Source organism: Hypanus sabinus, chromosome 19 (genome assembly GCF_030144855.1).
Source record: "Hypanus sabinus isolate sHypSab1 chromosome 19, sHypSab1.hap1, whole genome shotgun sequence".
Classification (NCBI taxonomy): Eukaryota; Metazoa; Chordata; class Chondrichthyes; order Myliobatiformes; family Dasyatidae; genus Hypanus; species Hypanus sabinus.
The window spans coordinates 70884586-70903407 of NC_082724.1; the positions used below are offsets into that span (position 1 = coordinate 70884586).

General features: G+C 47.3%; 1 protein-coding gene across 1 annotated transcript in view; it reads right to left on the reverse strand.

Moving 5' to 3' along the window:
* The window catches only part of LOC132378167 (5'-nucleotidase domain-containing protein 2-like), a 90592-nt gene that overhangs the window by 39447 nt on the left and 32323 nt on the right, over window positions 1-18822 (reverse strand). Inside the window, exons 7-8 of the mRNA XM_059944903.1 lie at window positions 13616-13676; window positions 9052-9154 (exon numbers count right to left, since the gene is read on the reverse strand). Coding sequence (XP_059800886.1) covers window positions 9052-9154; window positions 13616-13676 — 164 coding nt within the window. The remainder of the gene's footprint in view (window positions 1-9051; window positions 9155-13615; window positions 13677-18822) is intronic.

The following is an 18822-nucleotide window of genomic DNA, read 5'->3' on the forward strand; positions in this document are numbered from 1 at the left end:
ATTTCCATTTTAAATGGAAATACTCTTGTTTCTTACATATTAATCCTTAGTTCTCATTGCGCACACCAGAAAAAAAATCCTCAGCAATCTATCTCAACCTCTTAGATCATAAGCCATAGGAGCAGAATGTGGCCATTTGGACCATCCAGTCTACTCTGCAATTAATCATGGTTGATCCTGTTCTTGTCCTCCTCAGCCCCACTCCCTTTGATGCCATGGCCAATCAAAACCCCATCAAGCTTAATCTTAAATACACCCAACAATCTGGCCTCCACAGCTGCCTGTGATAAGAAATTCCATAAATTCACCACCGTTTGGCAAAAGAAATTTCTCCGTACCTGTTTTCAATGGATGCCTCTCTATTCTGAAGCTGAGCCTTCTTGTCCTAGACTCTCCCACCACGGGAAACATCTTTTCCACATCTACTGTATCTAGGCCTTTCAACATTCAAAAGGTTTCAATGAGGTCACCCCTCATCCTTCTAAATTCTAGTGAGTACAGACTTAGAGCTATCAAATGTTCCTCATACAATAACCATTTCATTCCCGGAATTATCTTTGTGAACCCTCTCCAATGCCAGCACATGTTTTCTCGGATGAGGAGCCCAAAACTGTTCACAATACCCAAGGTGAGACCTCACCAGTGCCTTACAAAGCCTCTGCATCACATCCCTGCTCTTATGTTCTCGACCTCTTGAAATAAATGCTAACATTGCATTTACCTTCCTCGCCTCCGACTCCATCTGCAAGTTACACTTTAGAGTGTTCTGCACAATGACTCTCAAGTCCCTTTGCATCTTGGATTTTTGGATTTTCTCCCCATTTAGAAAATAGTCCACACATATATTTCTTGTAACAAAGTGCATGACCATGTATTTTCCAACAGTCCTTCTGCAGCCTTCCTTTTCCTCAACACTACCTGCCCCTCCACCAATCTTCTTATCATCTGCAAACTTGCCAATAAAGCCATCTATTCAATCATCTAAATCATTGATATATAGCATAAAAAGAAGTGGTCCCAACAATGGCCCCTGCAGAACACCACTAGGAAAGCCAACCAGGAAAGGATCCTTTTATTCCCACTCATTGCGTCCTACCAATCAGCCAATGCTCTAACCTTGTTAGTAACTTTACTGTAATACCATGGGCTCTTAACTTGGTAAGCAGCCTCACGTGTGAAACCTTGTCAAAAGCCTTCTGAAAGTCCAAATATACAACATCCATTGCATCCCCTTTATCTTTCCTACTTGTAATCTCAAAAGAATTCTAACGGGTTCATCAAGCAAGGTTTTCCCTCAAGGAAACCACACTGACATTGTCCTATCTTCCCCTGAATCACCAAGTACTCCATAACCTCATCTTTACCAATTGACTCTAACATCTTCCCAACCACTGAGGTCAGGCTAACTAGTCTATAATTTCCTTTCTGTTGCCTTTTTCCTTTTATAAAGAGTGGATTGATATTTGCAATTTTCCAGTCCTCTGGAGCCATGCCAGAGCACAATGATTCTTGAAAGATCATTACCAATGCTTCCACAATCTCTACCTTTAACTCTTTCAGAGCTCTAGGGTGCAGTTCATCTGGTCCGGGTGACTTAGGTACACTCAGGTTGTTCAGCTTTTTGAGCACATTCTCCCTTGTAATAGTAACTGCACTCACTTCTCTTCCCTCACACCCTTCAACACCTGACACTCTGCTAGTCTCTTCCACAGTGAAGACTGATGCAAAATACTCACTTAGTTCATCTGCTGTCTCCTTGTCCCCTATTATTATTCTCCAGCCTTATTTTCTAGCAGTGCTATACCCATTCTTAACTGTCCTTTATTGTTTATATACTTGAAAAGGCTTTTTCCATCCACCTTCATATTGTTTGCTAGCTTACATCTTTTCCCTGCTAATGATTCTTTTGATTGCTTACTGTGGGTTTGCAAAAGTTCCTCAATCCTCCATCTCCCTGTAAGTTTTGCTTTGTTGTATGTCCTCTCTTTTGGTTTTTCATTAGCTTTGTTTTCTCTTGTCAGCCATCATTCTACTGGATTGCCTTTTAAGTATTTCTTTGTTTTTGGAATACATTTATCCTGCACTTTCCTCATTTTTCCCCAGAAGCTCAAGCCATTGATGCTCTGCTGTCATCCCTGTCAGCAGCTCCTTCCAACTTTCTTCAGCCACCTCTTCTTTCATACCACGGAAATTCCTTTACTCAGCTGAAATACTGCTACATCAAACTTCACCTTCTCCCTATCAGATTTCAAGTTAAACTCAATCATATTGTGATCACTGTCTCCGAAGGGTTCCTTTATCTTCAGCTCCCTAATTGCCTCTGGTTCATTGCACAACACCCAATCCAGTATAGCTGATCCCCAGTGGGCTCAACAACAAACTGCTCTAAAATGCCATCTCAGGCATTCAACAAATTCACTCTTGTGACCCATTTCCAACCTGATTTTCCCAATCAACCTGCGTGTTAAAATCTTCTATGACTATCATAACAGTCCTCTTTGACACGCCTTTTCTATTTCCCATTGTATTCTGTAGTCCACATCCCAGCTACAGTTGGAGGCCTGCATATAACTGTCACCAGGGTCCTTTTACCCTTGCAGTCTCTTAAATCAGCCCACAAGGATTCAACATCTTCCAATCCTATGTCTCATCTTTCTACCGATTTGATGCCAGTAAAGCTATGCCACCCCCTCTGCCAACCGTCTTATCCCTCTGATGCTATGTGTAACCCATTATCTGCCTGCCCTTCCTGACAGACCGACTGCATGAAATCTTTGCTTTTTTACCATCCATTCTATCCCGAGTCCCTTCACTCCAGTTGCCCCTGCCAAATCACATTAAAGCCTCAACAACAGCTCTAACAAACCTGTCCATGAGAATATTGGTCCCCCTCAGGTTCAGGTCCAACCCGTCCCCCCTTGTTCAGGTCCTATCTCCCCCAGAAGAGATCCCAATTATCCAAGAACCTGAAGCCATGCCCCCTGCACTAGCATTTCAGCCACACATTTATCTGCCAAATCATCCTGTTTCTGCCTTCACTGGCACGTGGCACAGGCAGCAATCCAGAAATTACTATCCTGGAGGTCCTGCTTCTCAGCTTTCTGCCTAGCTCTCTCAATTCTCTTTGCTTTTCCTTCCTATGTCATTGGTAACAATATGTACCAAGACATCCGGCAGCTCCCCTCCCCCCCCATCAAAATGTTGTGGACGTGATCCGAGACGTCCTGACCCTGCAACCTGGGAGGCAATGTCCCATTTGTGTTCATGTCCACAGAATCTCCTTTCTGTTCCTCTGATTATTGAGTCCCCTATCACTACCATTCCCCTCTTCTCCCACTTTCCCTTCTGCACCACGGACCCATGCTCAGTGCCAGTAACCCAGTCTCTGTAGCATTGCCTACAACAGTATCCAAAATGATATACTTATTATTGAGGGGAATGGCCACAGGGGTACTCTGCACTAACTGCCTCTTCACCTTCCCATTCCTCCTTCTGACAGTCATCCAGCTACTTGTCACCTGCAACTTGGGGGTGACTGCTTCCTTGTAACTCCGATCGATGATCTTCTCACTCCCCCATACAAGCTGAAGGTCATCCAGCTGCTGCTCCAGATCCCTAACATGGTCTTCAAGGAACTGCAGCTGGATACACCATGCAAATGTAGTTCCCTGGCAGGGCTCCAGCAGCTGGCATGGAGAACACATAACGTCATTTAAACAGCACTAAATACCCCTGACACAGTAAGAGAAAAGGGAGACTTAACAGAAAGTGATGCACCATCAATAACTCTCAGAGATGGGAGGCAAATGATAGGCTTTTATTAGCAGCAAAAAGGGAGCACGACATCTGGGAGTCTGAGGGAGGAGCAGTGCCCCAATCACCTTTATACAGGGGTCTGTGGGAGGAGCCACAGGAGCAGTCAGCAGAGGGGCGCGTCCAGACAGGTATACATAGTTTACCACATTCACCCCCCCTTGTTTTAAAAGAGAGTCCCCATGGGGTGAAGTTTCTTACAAGTATATTTACAGGTCAAGTCTATCAGGCGGTTGAGTCTGTTGCTGCGATCTACGTAGCACTGGATGTGATTGCACAAGTCCGGGTGGTGATTGCACCAGTAATGGTGGTTGTGCTGGCTCCGGCCTGACTGGAGGTGCCAGCCCGTTAGGCATCAGTAATCCCTCATGTGTGTGCGTGGTGCCTGGTATGGGAGTGTCGTGAGGAGTCTGTGTAGGGCTTGGTGTGTGCGGTGTCTCGTGGGTATATACATCAGTGGGTACGGGGTTCATAGTCACCTTGGAGTGTTCAGGGTAGGGGTCTGGTGCTCCTGCGGGCGCCAGGTCGCAGACGGAGACCGTGTCCTCCCGCGCACCAGGTAAGACCACGTAGGCATAGTGGGGGTTCGCATGATGTAGGTGAACCCACTCAACAAACGGGCAGTATTTATTGCTCCTCGCATGTTTCCGGAGCAGCACTGGCCCTGGGGACGACAGCCAAGCCGGTAGGGTTGTCCCTCCCGGTGGCTGACTTCCTGGGAAAAGAAAAGAGTTGCTCATGAGGGGTGGCATTGGTGGACGTGCATAATAGAGCGGATGGAGTGGAGTGCCTCGGGGATGACCTCCTGCCAGCGAGAGACCGGCAACCCCTTTGACCTAAGGGCTAAGAGTGTGGCCTTCTCCCTCTCCACCTGTCCATTCCCCCGGGGATTATAGCTCATGGTCCTACTAGTAGCAATACACCTAGCCAGCAGGTATTGGCGCAGCTCGTCACTCATAAACGAGGACCCTCTATTACTGTGGATATAGCAGGGATATCCGAACAGAGTGAAGAGCAGGGCTTTTAAGACAGACGTGGCAGTGGCGTCGGGGCAGGGGATGGCAAAGGGGAACCGCCAGTACTCGCCGATTATGTTGAGAAAGTAGACATTGCGGTTGGTGGAGGGAAGGGGGCCCTTAAAGTCGACACTCAGTTGCTCAAAGGGGCGGGTGGCCTTGATAAGTTGTGCCTTTTCAGGACAGTAGAAGTGCGGTTTGCACTCAGCGCAGACTTGGCAGTCCCTGGTCATCGTCCTGATTTCCTCAAGGGAGTAAGGCAGGTTCCGGGCTTTCACAAAATGGAAAAGTCGGGTGACCCCCAGGTGGCAAAGATCTGCATGGAGGGTGTATAGCCGGTCGATCTGTGCGCTGGCACACGCTCCCCGGGATAGGGCATCAGGGGGCTCATTGAGCCTTCCAGGCTGGTACAGGATATCATAGTTGTAGGTGGAGAGTTCGATTCTCCATCTCAAAATTTTATCATTTTTGATTTTGCCCCGCTGTTGGTTGCTGAACATGAACGCAACTGAGCGCTGGTCGGTCAGCAAGGTGAACCTTTTGCCAGCGAGATAGTGCCTCCAGTGCCTAATAGCTTCCACTATGGCCTGGGCTTCTTTCTCCACCGCGGAGTGCCGAATTTCAGAGCCTTGGAGGGTACGAGAGAAGAATGCTACCGGCCTTCCTGCCTGATTGAGGGTAGCAGCCAGCGCAAAGTCGGAGCCGTCACTCTCTACTTGGAAGGGAATGGTCTCATTCACTGCATGCATCGTTGCTTTGGCAATGTCCCCTTTAATGTGGCTGAAGGCCGCGCGGACCTTTGCTGAGAGGGGAAATGCAGTGGACTTGACTGGGGGCGGGCCTTGTCTGCGTAGTGAGGGACCCATTGGGCGTAATAGGAAAAGAAGCCCAGGCACCGTTTGAGGGCTCTGAGGGTGGTGGGAAGAGGGAGTTCCTCTGACGCATATGGTCAGGGTCAGGGCCAGGGCCAATGACCCCATTCTCCACGACATACCCAAGAATAGCAAGTCGGATGGTTCCAAACACCTACTTGTTCCTGTTATAGGTGAGGTTAAGAGCTTTGGCCGCTTGGAAAAATCATTGGAGGTTGGAAATCGTGATCCTGCCAGTCGTAACCGCAGATGGTGATGTTATCCAGATATGGGAACATGGCCTTCAGTTGGTACTGGTCCACTATCCGGTCCATTTCCCTCTGGAAGACAGAGGCACCATTCATGGCACCAAAGGGGACACGCAGGAAGTGATAGAGCCTGCCGCCCGCCTCGAAGGTGGTGTAGGGGTGGTCCTCCGGGTGTATGTGGAGCTGATGGTAAACGGATTTCAGATCTATAGTCGAGTACACCTTGTACTGAGCTATCTGGTTGACCATATCTGCGATGCGGGGTAGGGGGTACGCGTCAAGCTGCGTGAACCTATTGATGGTCTGGCTATAGTCCACGACCATCCTATTTTTCTGCCCAGTCCGAACAACGACTACCTGGGCCCTCCAAGGACTTGTGCTTGGCTCAATGATCCCCTCCCTGAGCAGTCGTTGCACCTCCGACTTAATGAAGGCCCTGTCCCCCGCGCTGTACCTCCTGCTTTTAGTTGCCACAGGTTTACAGTCGGGGGTCAGGTTGGTGAACAGCAGTGGGGGAGGGATCTTGAGGGTGGAGAGGCTGCAAGTGGTGTCAGTAGCGCGGCCGTTGGCATGGCGTTGGGTGGGATGTGCGGGTCGGTGTGTGTGTGTGGTCAGTAGCGAGGTATGTGACGAAGTCCCACAAAACTGGGGATTTGTGACAGTGATTGGTGGGAGTGGCCCGTCATACTCCATTGTCACACTTTACAGATGGCTCTGGAAGTCGAACCCCAATAGCACAGGGGCACACAGTTGGGGCATGACCAGTAAGATAAAGTCCCAATATTCTGTGCCTTGCGCTACCAGTGTCGCTACACAACCCCCCCGGATGTCTGTTGTATGCGACCCAGAAGCCATGGTGACCCTCTGGCTTACCAGCTGTGTCACGAGATCGCAGCGTTGCACCGTGTCCGGGTCAATAAAACTCTCAGTGCTGCCCGTGTCAAACAGGCAGCTGGTCCTGTGCCCCTCCACCAGGATGTCCATCATTGACCTTGCGAGCTGGTGTGGGGCGCTTTGGTCGAGGGTCACGGAGGCCAGAGTTGCATCGCTGTCTTGGTGCCCGGTAAGCACCCGTGGGTCGGAGGTGGGGCGAGGTGGCGCCGATAAAGATGGTCACCCCCATGTCTCACACACAGCGGGCAGGCAAGATGGCGGTGACCAAGATGTCGGCGTCCCCCATGCCTTGCACGCAGCGCTGCTCGACCCCGCTCGTGGTTTGGACTTACAGGCCTTGGCGAAGTGGCCCTTCTTTCCACAGCTGGAGCAGGTTGCTTCTCGGGCCGGGCAGCGTTGTCGGGGGTGCTTTTCGAGTCCGCAGAAGTAACACTGCGCAGACTTGCAACTGGCAGCAGCCGTGGTCGACTCGCCGGTGCGTTGCGGGGACTTCACGGACTCACGACTGGCAGCAACCGTGGTCGACTTGCCGGCAGGTTGCAGGGTCTGCAGCGTCCATGAGGCCGGCGGGAGATCGTGCACCTGGATAGCGTCAGTGTTGTTCAGAGCGGCCTCCAGCGTGTCGGCCAGTTCGATCACCGAATGTAAGATCGGCGTGTTCCAGCAGCCGCTGGCGCACACGTACACTGACCTGATCCCCGTAACGAAGGCGTCTCTTACTAGCAGCTCCGCGTGCTGTTCTGCCATCAGTCCCCTGCAGTCGCAGGCCCGCACGAGTGTCTGTAGGGCCCGGACAAACGCAGCGCTCGACTCTCTGGCCCACTGTCGCTGTGTCACCAAGTTATGTCTTGCGTAGACGGTGTTCACCGGCCGCCGGTATTGTCTTGAGGGCATCCATCACACCGGTATTCCGTTTGATCTCTGATCATGGAGTAGACCCTTGCACTGACTCTGGAGAGGAGAACCCTGCACATTGTGGTAGGGTCGGTCACGTGAATCTCCTCCAGGTACGATTCGAAGCATGCTAGCCAGAGTTCGAAAGCGTCGCCGGCTTCCTGGGATTTTGGGTCAAGATCCAATCTGTAAAATGCTCTCCATGTTTTAAAATTGCTGCTAATAAAATTGATGCACCATCAATAACTCTCGGAGACGGGAGGTGAACGATAGGCTTTTATTAGCTGCAAAAGGGACCACGACATCTCGGAGACTGAGGGAGAAGCAGTGCCTCCAATCGCCTTTATACCGGGGTCCATGGGAGGAGCCACAGGAGCAGTCAGCAGGGGGGCGTGTCCAGACAGGTATATGTAGTTCACCACAGAAAGTTACCCTGAGCCAAAGCCTCCTTTGAGCCGAAGCCTGTCAATCACACTCTCCCCACTGGCCCACTCCCAACAATGGCCACTCAATTTGTCCATTTTGTACTTTTATTTACTCCTCTCTGCACTGCCCCTGCCACAGCTCCTTGTTCCACCCCTTTCTTCCATCAGTTTATACCGGTCATTTCCCCTTCATCTTTCAATCCCGGTAAAGGGTCTCAACCAATAAAACAATGTCCATTTCTCTTCTAGATGCCTCCTGACTTGTACTGAGTTCCTCGAGTATCGTGTTCCTCTAGATTTTAGCATCTGCACCTCATGTGACCTCAGAACCTTAAATGTTTTAATCATGTCACCTTCATTCTAAAGGTACAAGCCTAGCCTGTCCAACTTTCCCTTGGGTATTACATCTAACCCAGATGTCAGTCTAGTAAACCTTTTGTGAACTCCTTCTCATGCATTTACACCTTCTAAAGGAACCAGCACAGTACAAAGTACTCAGGATGTGGTCTCTCTCATTTCATAAATAAATAAATGATCACCTTTATCTTTCTTTTCCAGTTCTCCTACTATAAAAGTAACTTTGTTAGCTTTCCTAATTGCTTTCCACATGGCGCAATAGCCATTTGTAACTTATGCACCAAGACACCCAGGGTCGCTTTCAATATTTGGGAAGTTTCAATGAGATTCCCCTCATTCTTCTAAAATCCAGTGAGCACAGGTCCATATCCATCAAGCACTCCTCATACATTTCATTCTCGAGATCATCAGTGTAAACCTCCTCTGGACCCTCTCCAGTACTCAGAATGAGCAGTTTTGGGCCCCATATTTAACAAGAAAAGGTATGCCATTCAGAAAATCTCTGACCACGTAGGTGAAAATTATTACGTACACAAAGTTGAAGGGACTATTGGTGATGAGGAAGAGCTTCTTTCCGTCATTAACCAAACGGTTAAGGACAGCATATGTTTCATCTCCATGAAGGATACGATTTTCTGCAATTAAGAGGGAAGAAAAAGAGATTGACAGGATCAATGAGTTCCAACTGCTTCAAAAACAAAAACAGTAACAAAAATTTTGTTTGTTTCTCACACTTTAGCACTGTTGATTATGCCCACATTTATTCTGTTTCTGATTCTGATTACGTGGCCAGAACAAATGTGGGAATTGTGCAGGTCTGATAACTTTGTCACACCCATCAACTTTGCATCTCGGGGGTTGGTGGATGAGAAAGCAACCTCAGCGAGTGAGAGAACACAAACAGAACAAGTGCGTAATGGAAGGTTGATGTCTTGCTTACTGCATTTGCATTGTACGGTTCAGAATACTGCATGAAAATGACAAAGCCACTGACAAAGCAGATGGTGGCGACGAGGGCAAGGACATGGTAGAAAAGCGCTCCTGACACGTTGCAATGAAAGCATGGTTTTGCAAAGACACTGAAAGACTCAAGTACTGCAACCGGGCGAATGAAGTTCAACAATGCTAAATATTACAAATGAAATTAAATACAGCAGGTCTTATTTATCTGCAAACTTATCCTAGATAGAAACTACAGGAGCTTTGCAGCCAAAAATATTTACTAGAAATAAATGGCTTATTCCACTTGCGGAGACTCTTCAGATAAGTCAGTGATACTACATCTGTCTTTCTGTTGGAACAATAAGTTCAGTGTAAATCACTGGGATACAATCTTTGGCAGGGAGGGCCAGGCACTTGGAGAATTGCTCACAAGTTCTCAACAGATCAGAAGGGCTGACAATGTCAAAATAACAGGGCCATAACACTACATGGCATCCATCTGTCTCAAAGGACAATGGAGAGTTTTCTTTGGGTCAGTGACAATCTGCAATGGACTGTCCCTATGGGTCAGTGACAGTCTGCACTGGAGAGTGCCCTATGGGTCAGTGGCAGTCTGCAATGGAGTGTCCCTATGGGTCAGTGACAATCTGCAATGGAGTGTCTCTATGGGTCAGTGACAATCTGCAATGGAGAGTGCCCTATGGGTCAGTGGCAGTCTGCAATGGACTGTCCCTATGGGTCAGTGACAGTCTGCAATGGAGAGTGCCCTATGGGTCAGTGACAGTCTGCAATGGAGTGTCTCTATGGGTCAGTGACAGTCTGCAATGGAGTGTCCCTATGGGTCAGTGAGTCTGCAGTGGAGAGTGTCCCTATGGGTCAGTGACAGTCTGCAATGAAGAGTGCCCTATGGGTCAGTGAGTCTGCAATGGAGAGTGCCCTATGGGTCAGTGACAGTCTGCAATGGACTGTCCCTATGGGTCAGTGACAGTCTGCAATGGAGAGTGCCCTATGGGTCAGTGACAATCTGCAATGGAGAGTGCCCTGTGGGTCAGTGACAATCTGTAGTGGAGAGTGTCCCTATGGGTCAGTGACAGTCTGCAATGGAGAGTGCCCTATGGGTCAGTGAGTCTGCACTGGAGAGTGCCCTATGGGTCAGTGACAGTCTGCAATGGACTGTCCCTATGGGTCAGTGACAGTCTGCAATGGAGAGTGCCCTATGGGTCAGTGACAATCTGCAATGGAGAGTGCCCTGTGGGTCAGTGACAATCTGTAGTGGAGAGTGTCCCTATGGGTCAGTGACAGTCTGCAATGGAGAGTGCCCTATGGGTCAGTGGCAGTCTGCAGTGGAGAGTGCCCTATCGGTCAGTGACAGTCTGCAATGGAGAGTGCCCTATGGGTCAGTGACAATCTGCAATGGAGTGTCTCTATGGGTCAGTGACAATCTGCAATGGAGAGTGCCCTATGGGTCAGTGGCAGTCTGCAATGGAGTGTCCCTATGGGTCAGTGACAGTCTGCAATGGAGAGAGCCCTATGGGTCAGTGACAATCTGCAATGGAGAGTGCCCTATGGGTCAGTGGCAGTCTGCAATGGAGTGTCCCTATGGGTCAGTGACAGTCTGCAATGGAGAGAGCCCTATGGGTCAGTGACAGTCTGCAATGGAGAGTGCCCTATGGGTCAGTGACAGTCTGCAATGGAGTGTCCCTATGGGTCAGTGACAGTCTGCAATGAAGAATGCCCTATGGGTCACTGAGTCTGCAATGGAGAGTGCCCTATGGGTCAGTGACAGTCTGTAATGGACAGTCCCTATGGGTCAGTGACAGTCTGCAATGGAGAGTGCCCTATGGGTCAGTGACAATCTGCAATGGAGAGTGCCCTGTGGGTCAGTGACAATCTGTAGTGGAGAGTGTCCCTATGGGTCAGTGACAGTCTGCAATGGAGAGTGCCCTATGGGTCAGTGAGTCTGCACTGGAGAGTGCCCTATGGGTCAGTGACAGTCTGCAATGGACTGTCCCTATGGGTCAGTGACAGTCTGCAATGGAGAGTGCCCTATGGGTCAGTGACAATCTGCAATGGAGAGTGCCCTGTGGGTCAGTGAGTCTGCAATGGAGAGTGCCCTATGGGTCAGTGAGTCTGCAATGGAGAGTGCCCTATGGGTCAGTGACAATCTGCAATGGAGTGTCTCTATGGGTCAGTGACAATCTGCAATGGAGAGTGCCCTATGGGTCAGTGAGTCTGCAATGGAGAGTGCCCTGTGGGTCAGTGACAGTCTGCAATGCAGAGTGCCCTATGGGTCAGTGAGTCTGCAATGGAGAGTGCCCTATGGGTCAGTGACAGTCTGCAATGGAGAGTGCACTATGGGTCAGTGACAGTCTGCAATGGAGAGTGCCCTATGGGTCGGTGACAGTCTGCAATGGAGAGTGCCCTATGGGTCAGTGACAGTCTGCAATGGAGTGTCCCTATGGGTCAGTGACTGTCTGTAGTGGAGAGTGCCCTATGGGTCAGTGACAGTCTGCAATGGAGAGTGCCCTATGGGTCAGTGAGTCTGCAATGGAGAGTGCACTATGGGTCAGTGACAGTCTGCAATGGAGAGTGCCCTATGGGTCGGTGACAGTCTGCAATGGAGAGTGCCCTATGGGTCAGTGACAGTCTGCAATGGAGAGTGCCCTATGGGTCAGTGACAGTCTGTAGTGCAGAGTGCCCTATGGGTCAGTGACAGTCTGCAATGGAGAGTGCCCTATGGGTCAGTGACAGTCTGTAGTGCAGAGTGCCCTATGGGTCAGTGACAGTCTGCAAAGGAGAGTGTCCTATGGGTCAGTGACAGTCTGCAGTGGAGAGTGCCCTATGAGTCAGTGACAGTCTGTAGTGCAGAGTGCCCTATGGGTCAGTGACAGTCTGCAATGGAGAGTGTCCCTATGGGTCAGTGACAGTCTGCAGTGGAGAGTGCCCTATGAGTCAGTGACAGTCTGCAGTGGAGAGTGCCCTATGGGTCAGTGACAGTCTGCAGTGGAGAGTGCCCTATGGGTCAGTGAGTCTGCAGTGGAGAGTGCCCTATGGGTCGGTGACAGTCTGTAGTGCAGAGTGCCCTATGGGTCAGTGACAGTCTGCAATGGAGAGTGTCCTATGGGTCAGTGACAGTCTGCAGTGGAGAGTGCCCTATGGGTCAGTGACAGTCTGCAATGGAGAGTGTCCCTATGGGTCAGTGACAGTCTGCAATGGAGAGTGCCCTATGGGTCAGTGACAGACTGCAATGGAGTGTCCCTATGGGTCAGTGACAGTCTGCAGTGGAGAGTGCCCTATGGGTCAGTGACAGTCTGCAGTGGAGAGTGCCCTATGGGTCAGTGACAGTCTGCAATGGAGTGTCCCTATGGGTCAGTGACAGTCTGCAATGGAGAGTGTCCTATGGGTCAGTGAGTCTGCAGTGGAGAGTGCCCTATGGGTCAGTGACAGTCTGCAATGGAGAGTGTCCCTATGGGTCAGTGACAGTCTGCAATGGAGAGTGCCCTATGGGTCAGTGACAGTCTGTAGTGCAGAGTGCCCTATGGGTCGGTGACAGTCTGTAGTGCAGAGTGCCCTATGGGTCGGTGACAGTCTGTAGTGCAGAGTGCCCTATGGGTCGGTGACAGTCTGCAATGGAGAGTGCCCTATGGGTCAGTGAGTCTGCAGTGGAGAGTGCCCTATGGGTCGGTGACAGTCTGCAATGGAGAGTGCCCTATGGGTCAGTGAGTCTGCAGTGGAGAGTGCCCTATGGGTCAGTGACAGTCTGCAATGGAGAGTGCCCTATGGGTCAGTGACAATCTGCAATGGAGAGTGCCCTATGGGTCAGTGACAATCTGCAATGGAGAGTGCCCTATGAGTCAGTGACAGTCTGCAGTGGAGAGTGCCCTATGGGTCAGTGAGTCTGCAGTGGAGAGTGCCCTATGGGTCAGTGAGTCTGCAATGGAGAGTGTCCTATGGGTCAGTGACAATCTGCAATGGAGAGTGCCCTATGAGACAGTGACAGTCTGCAATGGAGAGTGCCCTATGGGTCAGTGACAGTCTGCAAATGCTGATGTTCACCAGAGCAGTGGTTTATCAGTGATCACCCAAATTGAATTTGTGATAATGCCCTAACAGAGTACTGGACATTCCAGGTGTAGAACTTGTCACTCACTTACCAAAGTCATTCTCAATCCACTTGTACATCATTCCTTTGATATGGACATTACTTATTGCATCCTGAGGGGGTGAATGAAACCAAAAGAGATCTCAGTGTGTGAAACAAATATTTGTGTTTTCAAAACATGAGTTCAGTGTAAAATATAGTACTGTACAAAAGTCTTAGACTTTTTAAATACAAATTGATAGATGTTTTAGATGTTTATTTTTTGTCTTCTGCATTAGTATGTCAGTAGAAAAAAGCACATTTTAGATTACTGAACATTCATGATGCAAAAAAAATTAAATGTTTGAGAAATTTTTGTATACTGTTAAACGAAGTAGCACATTAAATAATAGACCGCTCTTCAAATAAAAACTTGATGACTTTGTAGGTACAGGTTTCCCCCGCTATCCGAAGGTTGAGCATTCCTATGAAACTGTTTGTAAGCCGAAATGTCGTAAAGCGAAGAAGCAATTACCACTAATTTATATGGGAAAAATTTTTGAGCATTCCCAGACCCAATAAATAATCTACCAAATCAAACCAAATACCACATAAAACTAAAATAACATGAACATACAGTAAAAGCAGGAATGATATGATAAATATACAGCCTATATAAAATAGAAATATTGTATGCACGGTGTAGTTTCACTTATCAAAATCGGGAAGACAGCGAGCCAAAATTGGGGAGGAGAGAGAAAAAAAGAAAATCGGCACATACACGCATAAGCACACAACTGCCCGCACAAGGGTTTACGGTCATGGTGGTCTTTCTTGGGGTAACATACGTATAAAGCGGGCATCTTCTTTTCGTAAAAGCAAAAATCCTCTTTGGTTAGCGAAAACAGGTACTAATGTAGGTCTTTTGTAACAGTGAGCTGTCGTAAAGTGAACGTTTGAAAACCAGGGTCACCTGTATACAGCCCTGTGCACAATTAAACAAAAGTAACGAACAGGCGATAATGATCATTGACATAATGAGTTAAATGAACTAAACTGGTGATGAACTGAAACAGAAACCGCTGTAGAAGAAATCAAACTAGTTGAAGGATAACCAGATTAAAAAGATGAGGTTGTCGCGGTTGTGACAGTTTAACCTTCAAATCATCAATTCTTACACCACGGCAAGATTGAGCATAGCAACAAGACACAAGGTGGGTCATCCTGCATCAACAATGTCTCTCCCAAGCAGAAATTTTGTGGCAGACAGGAGTTTCAAGAAATGCTGTCCAAAGTCTTCTGAAGAGACACAAAGAAACAGGCAAGGTTACGCACCAGAAATGAGGTGGTTGCTATGGAAACTGGGTGCAGTAGACGAGAGGTCTGTACATCAAACCAACATCCCTTCTAAATCGGAAATAGTCCAGCACTGCTATCAGCTCTAAATTCACAGCGAGAGCAACAGCAAAATGCGAGCGAACAGCACACAGAATATCAACATCAAACCAGGAGTCCAGGAGTGTTCAGTTTCGTTCAAAAGGAGTCCACTGCAGGACACAGAGCCAGTCTTCGCCGAAGTGCCTGTCTGCACCAATCAAACTGCTCAAAAAACAGCAAAGATGACCAGAATCCAGAAACGCATGCAACATGAAACTTAAAGTCCCCCAAAATGAGTCCACAGCCATAAGCCTTGCTGATCAATCCTAGCAAAGTGGAAACCTGGACTCCTGCATTTGCCTCTGATGGTAGAGTTAAATGCAGGTAAATGGCATTACCATCCTCCACTCTCATCCTTGTCAACTTCAATCTTGCTCACTGCCTCAATCAGAGAAGCAATAGAGTCGATCATTGGCTCAGGCCTCTTCCTCAGGCTGCACACCCTGTTTCCAACTTCAACATACTCCCTTGGAGACAGCAAAGTTCCATATCACTCAATTGGCCCAAAAACACACCATCAAAATGTAAAACACAGGTTCCAGGTGCACGCAGATTAGTGGTAGAATCCTATTTGAAGGAAGCAGTAAAAGATATAGCTTTGTGAACTGTCTGCAGGACATTGCCATTGGTCATGTTGCCTGCTTGCACCTTCTTGTTCAGTGAAAAGAACGGAGTTTTCCAACAGATGGAATGGCCTTTACAGAGCCCTGATTTCAACAACTTCAAGGCTGGCTGGGATTACCTGGAGAGACAGAAGCAAGCAAGCAAGCAAGAGAGCTAAAGACTGCAGAAGAACTCCAAGATGCTAGGAACAACCTACCAGCTGATTTTCTTATAAAACTGCATGACAGTGCACCTTAGAGAATTGATGTAGTTTTAAAAGGCAAAGGGTGGTCACACCAAATATTGATTTGATTTAGAGTAAAATGCTGGAGGAACTCAGCAGGTCAGACAGCATCTACGGAAATGAATAAACAGTTAACGTTCCAGGCAGACATCCTTCTTCAGGACATTAATTTGACTTAGTTTTTTTTTACTGTTAACTGCTCTTCGTAATAAACATTTTGATAGTCAGTAACTTCTCATTTCATTATTTTTGGAAGTTTGCTTTATAGAATTTTCTTTACATGTGCCCAAGACTTTTGCGCAGTACTGTACTTGCATAAATTCAAAAATCCTGTTGTCACTGAACTTTCAAGAACCTACCCCACCAAAAACAACAACCTACTAGGAGAACAACAACACACGCAAAATGCTGGTGGAACACAGCAGGCCAGGCAGCATCTATAGGGAGAAGCGCTGTCGACGTCTTGGCCTGAAACTTCAACAGCGCTTCTCCCTATAGATGCTGCCTGGCCTGCTGTGTTCCAGCAGCATTTTCTGTGTGTTGTTTGAATTTCCAGCATCTGCAGATTTCCTCCTGTTTGAACCTATTAGGAGACTTCATTCTAAGCAAAGTCATGAAAGGAATGAACTAAGTGGTACCAAACAAGTCACTCTCACACTTACCATCATCTTGCCAGACTATTATATTTCCAGTTACGTTAGTTCATTTCCACTGATAATGAAATGGATCTATCCAAAGGGTTTCACCATATGCTTCTGAACATAATTGTTAATTCTTTCCTAAGGCTCACAGCTGAATCTAGAAACAATGAACTGTACAGCAGAGAACAGGCCCTTTGGCCCACCACTGACTACAATTCCAAATTAAAATAATCCCATCTACCTCACATGATCCATATCTTCATATATCATGTCTGTATCTGTTTGACTAAATGTCTCTTAAATGTTGCTGTTGTATCTGCTTCCACCACCTCCTTCCCAACTCCCAATCCTGATGGTAGTAAGTTCCAGCACCTACAAATCATTAAAAAACACTTTCCTTGCACATTTTCAAATGCATCCCCTCTCCTGATAAGAATGTGCCCTCTAGTATTGACATTGCCGTCCTCCAACTATCTACCCTAGGCATCATATCTTTATATTCTTCCATCAGTCTCTGATGGTCCAGAGAAAACTGTCCAAGTTTGTCCAATCTCTCCCTGTAGCTAATACATTCCAATCCAGGAAAACTCTTCTGGACTCTCTCCAAAGCTCCTACGTCCTTTCTATAGAATAACTGCCAGACTGCACACAAAACATCAAATGGGGCCAAATCAAAGTAACTTCTAGATATGCAATGCCCCGAATGATGAAGGCAAGGATGCCTTACATCTTTTATGCCACCCTATATTATGTATATAAAGTATTTTACTTTATATTTTATATGAAATGGTTCCGGTTAATTGAAGCACATCAGGAGCAGTTTAATTTGGCCCAATTAGTCAAAGATTCATGGAAATAGTTAAAAAGGTATTAAGAAGACAAACTGTTGTTTAATGAAGTAACAAATTATGTATTTAATTGAAATATAGAACAAATTAGATCAATACTATTACAGTACTATAGAACTACTGTGTAATAGTTAATAATTAATTGGAGGAATTAATTCGTGTATGCCAGTGCATTCCTTTGACTGACTGAAAATGAAAATCAGCACACTCACCCAGTACAGGTGATGGACTGCCTTCATACAATGCTTTTGACAATTGCATCCTCCAAATCTTCACTTTCATTGTGACGTTCAAGAGGACACAGCCTCAAAATAGAGGGACGTCCTTTTAGAATAGAGATGAGGAGGAATTTCTTTAGCCAGGGAGTGGTGTATCTGTGGAATTATTTGCCACAGACAGCTGTGGAGGTCAAGCCTTGATGTATATTTAAGTCACAGGTTGATAGATTCTTGATTGGTCAGGGCACAAAGGGTTATGGGCGGTGGTGGGAGGCAGGAGATTGTGGCTGAGGGGAAAACTAGAGCAGCCATGATGAAATGATGGAGCAGACTCGATGGGCCAAATGGCCCAAATGACCCAATTTTGCTCCTATATCTTATGATTGTCGATACCTTCAAATTGTTCATCATTCCTAACTTAGTTTCATATCCCTCCATACACCTCTCATCCATATACCTGTCCAAGTTTTTCTTAAATGTCGAAAGTGAGCCCGCATTCACCACTTCATCTGGCAGCTCATTCCACACTCCCACCACTCTGTGTGAAGAAGCCCCCCCAATGTTCCTTTTAAACTTCTCCCCCTTCACCCTTAACCCATGTCCTCTGGTTTTTTTCTCCCCTAGCCTCAGTGGAAAAAGCCTGCTTGCATTCACTCTATCTATACCCATCATAATTTTATACACCTCTATTAAATCACCCCTCATTCTCCTACGCTCCAGGGAATAAAGTCCTAACCTATTCAACCTTTCTCTGTAACTCAGTTTCTCAAGTCCCAGCAACATCCTTGTAAACCTTCTCTGCACTCTTTCAACCTTATTAATACCCTTCCTGTAATTAGGTGACCAAAACTGAACACAATACTCCAAATTTGGTCTCACCAATGTCTTATACAACTTCGCCGTTACATTCCAACTCTTATACTCAATACTTTGATTTATAAAGGTCAACATACCTAAAGCTCTCTTTACAACCCTATCTACTTGTGACGCCACTTTTAGGGAATTATGTATCTGTACTCCCAGATCCCTCTGTTCTACTGCACTCCTCAGTGTCCTACCATTTACCTTGTATGTTCTACCTTGGTTTGACCTTCCGAAGTGCAATACCTCACACTTGTCTGCATTAAATTCCATCTGCCATTTGTCAGCCCAGCTGGGCCAGATCCCTCTGCAAGCTTTGGAAACCTTCCTCACTGTCCACTACACCTCCAATCTTTGTATCATCAGCAAATTTGCTGATCCAATTTGCCACATTATCATCCAGATTATTGATATAGATGACAAATAAC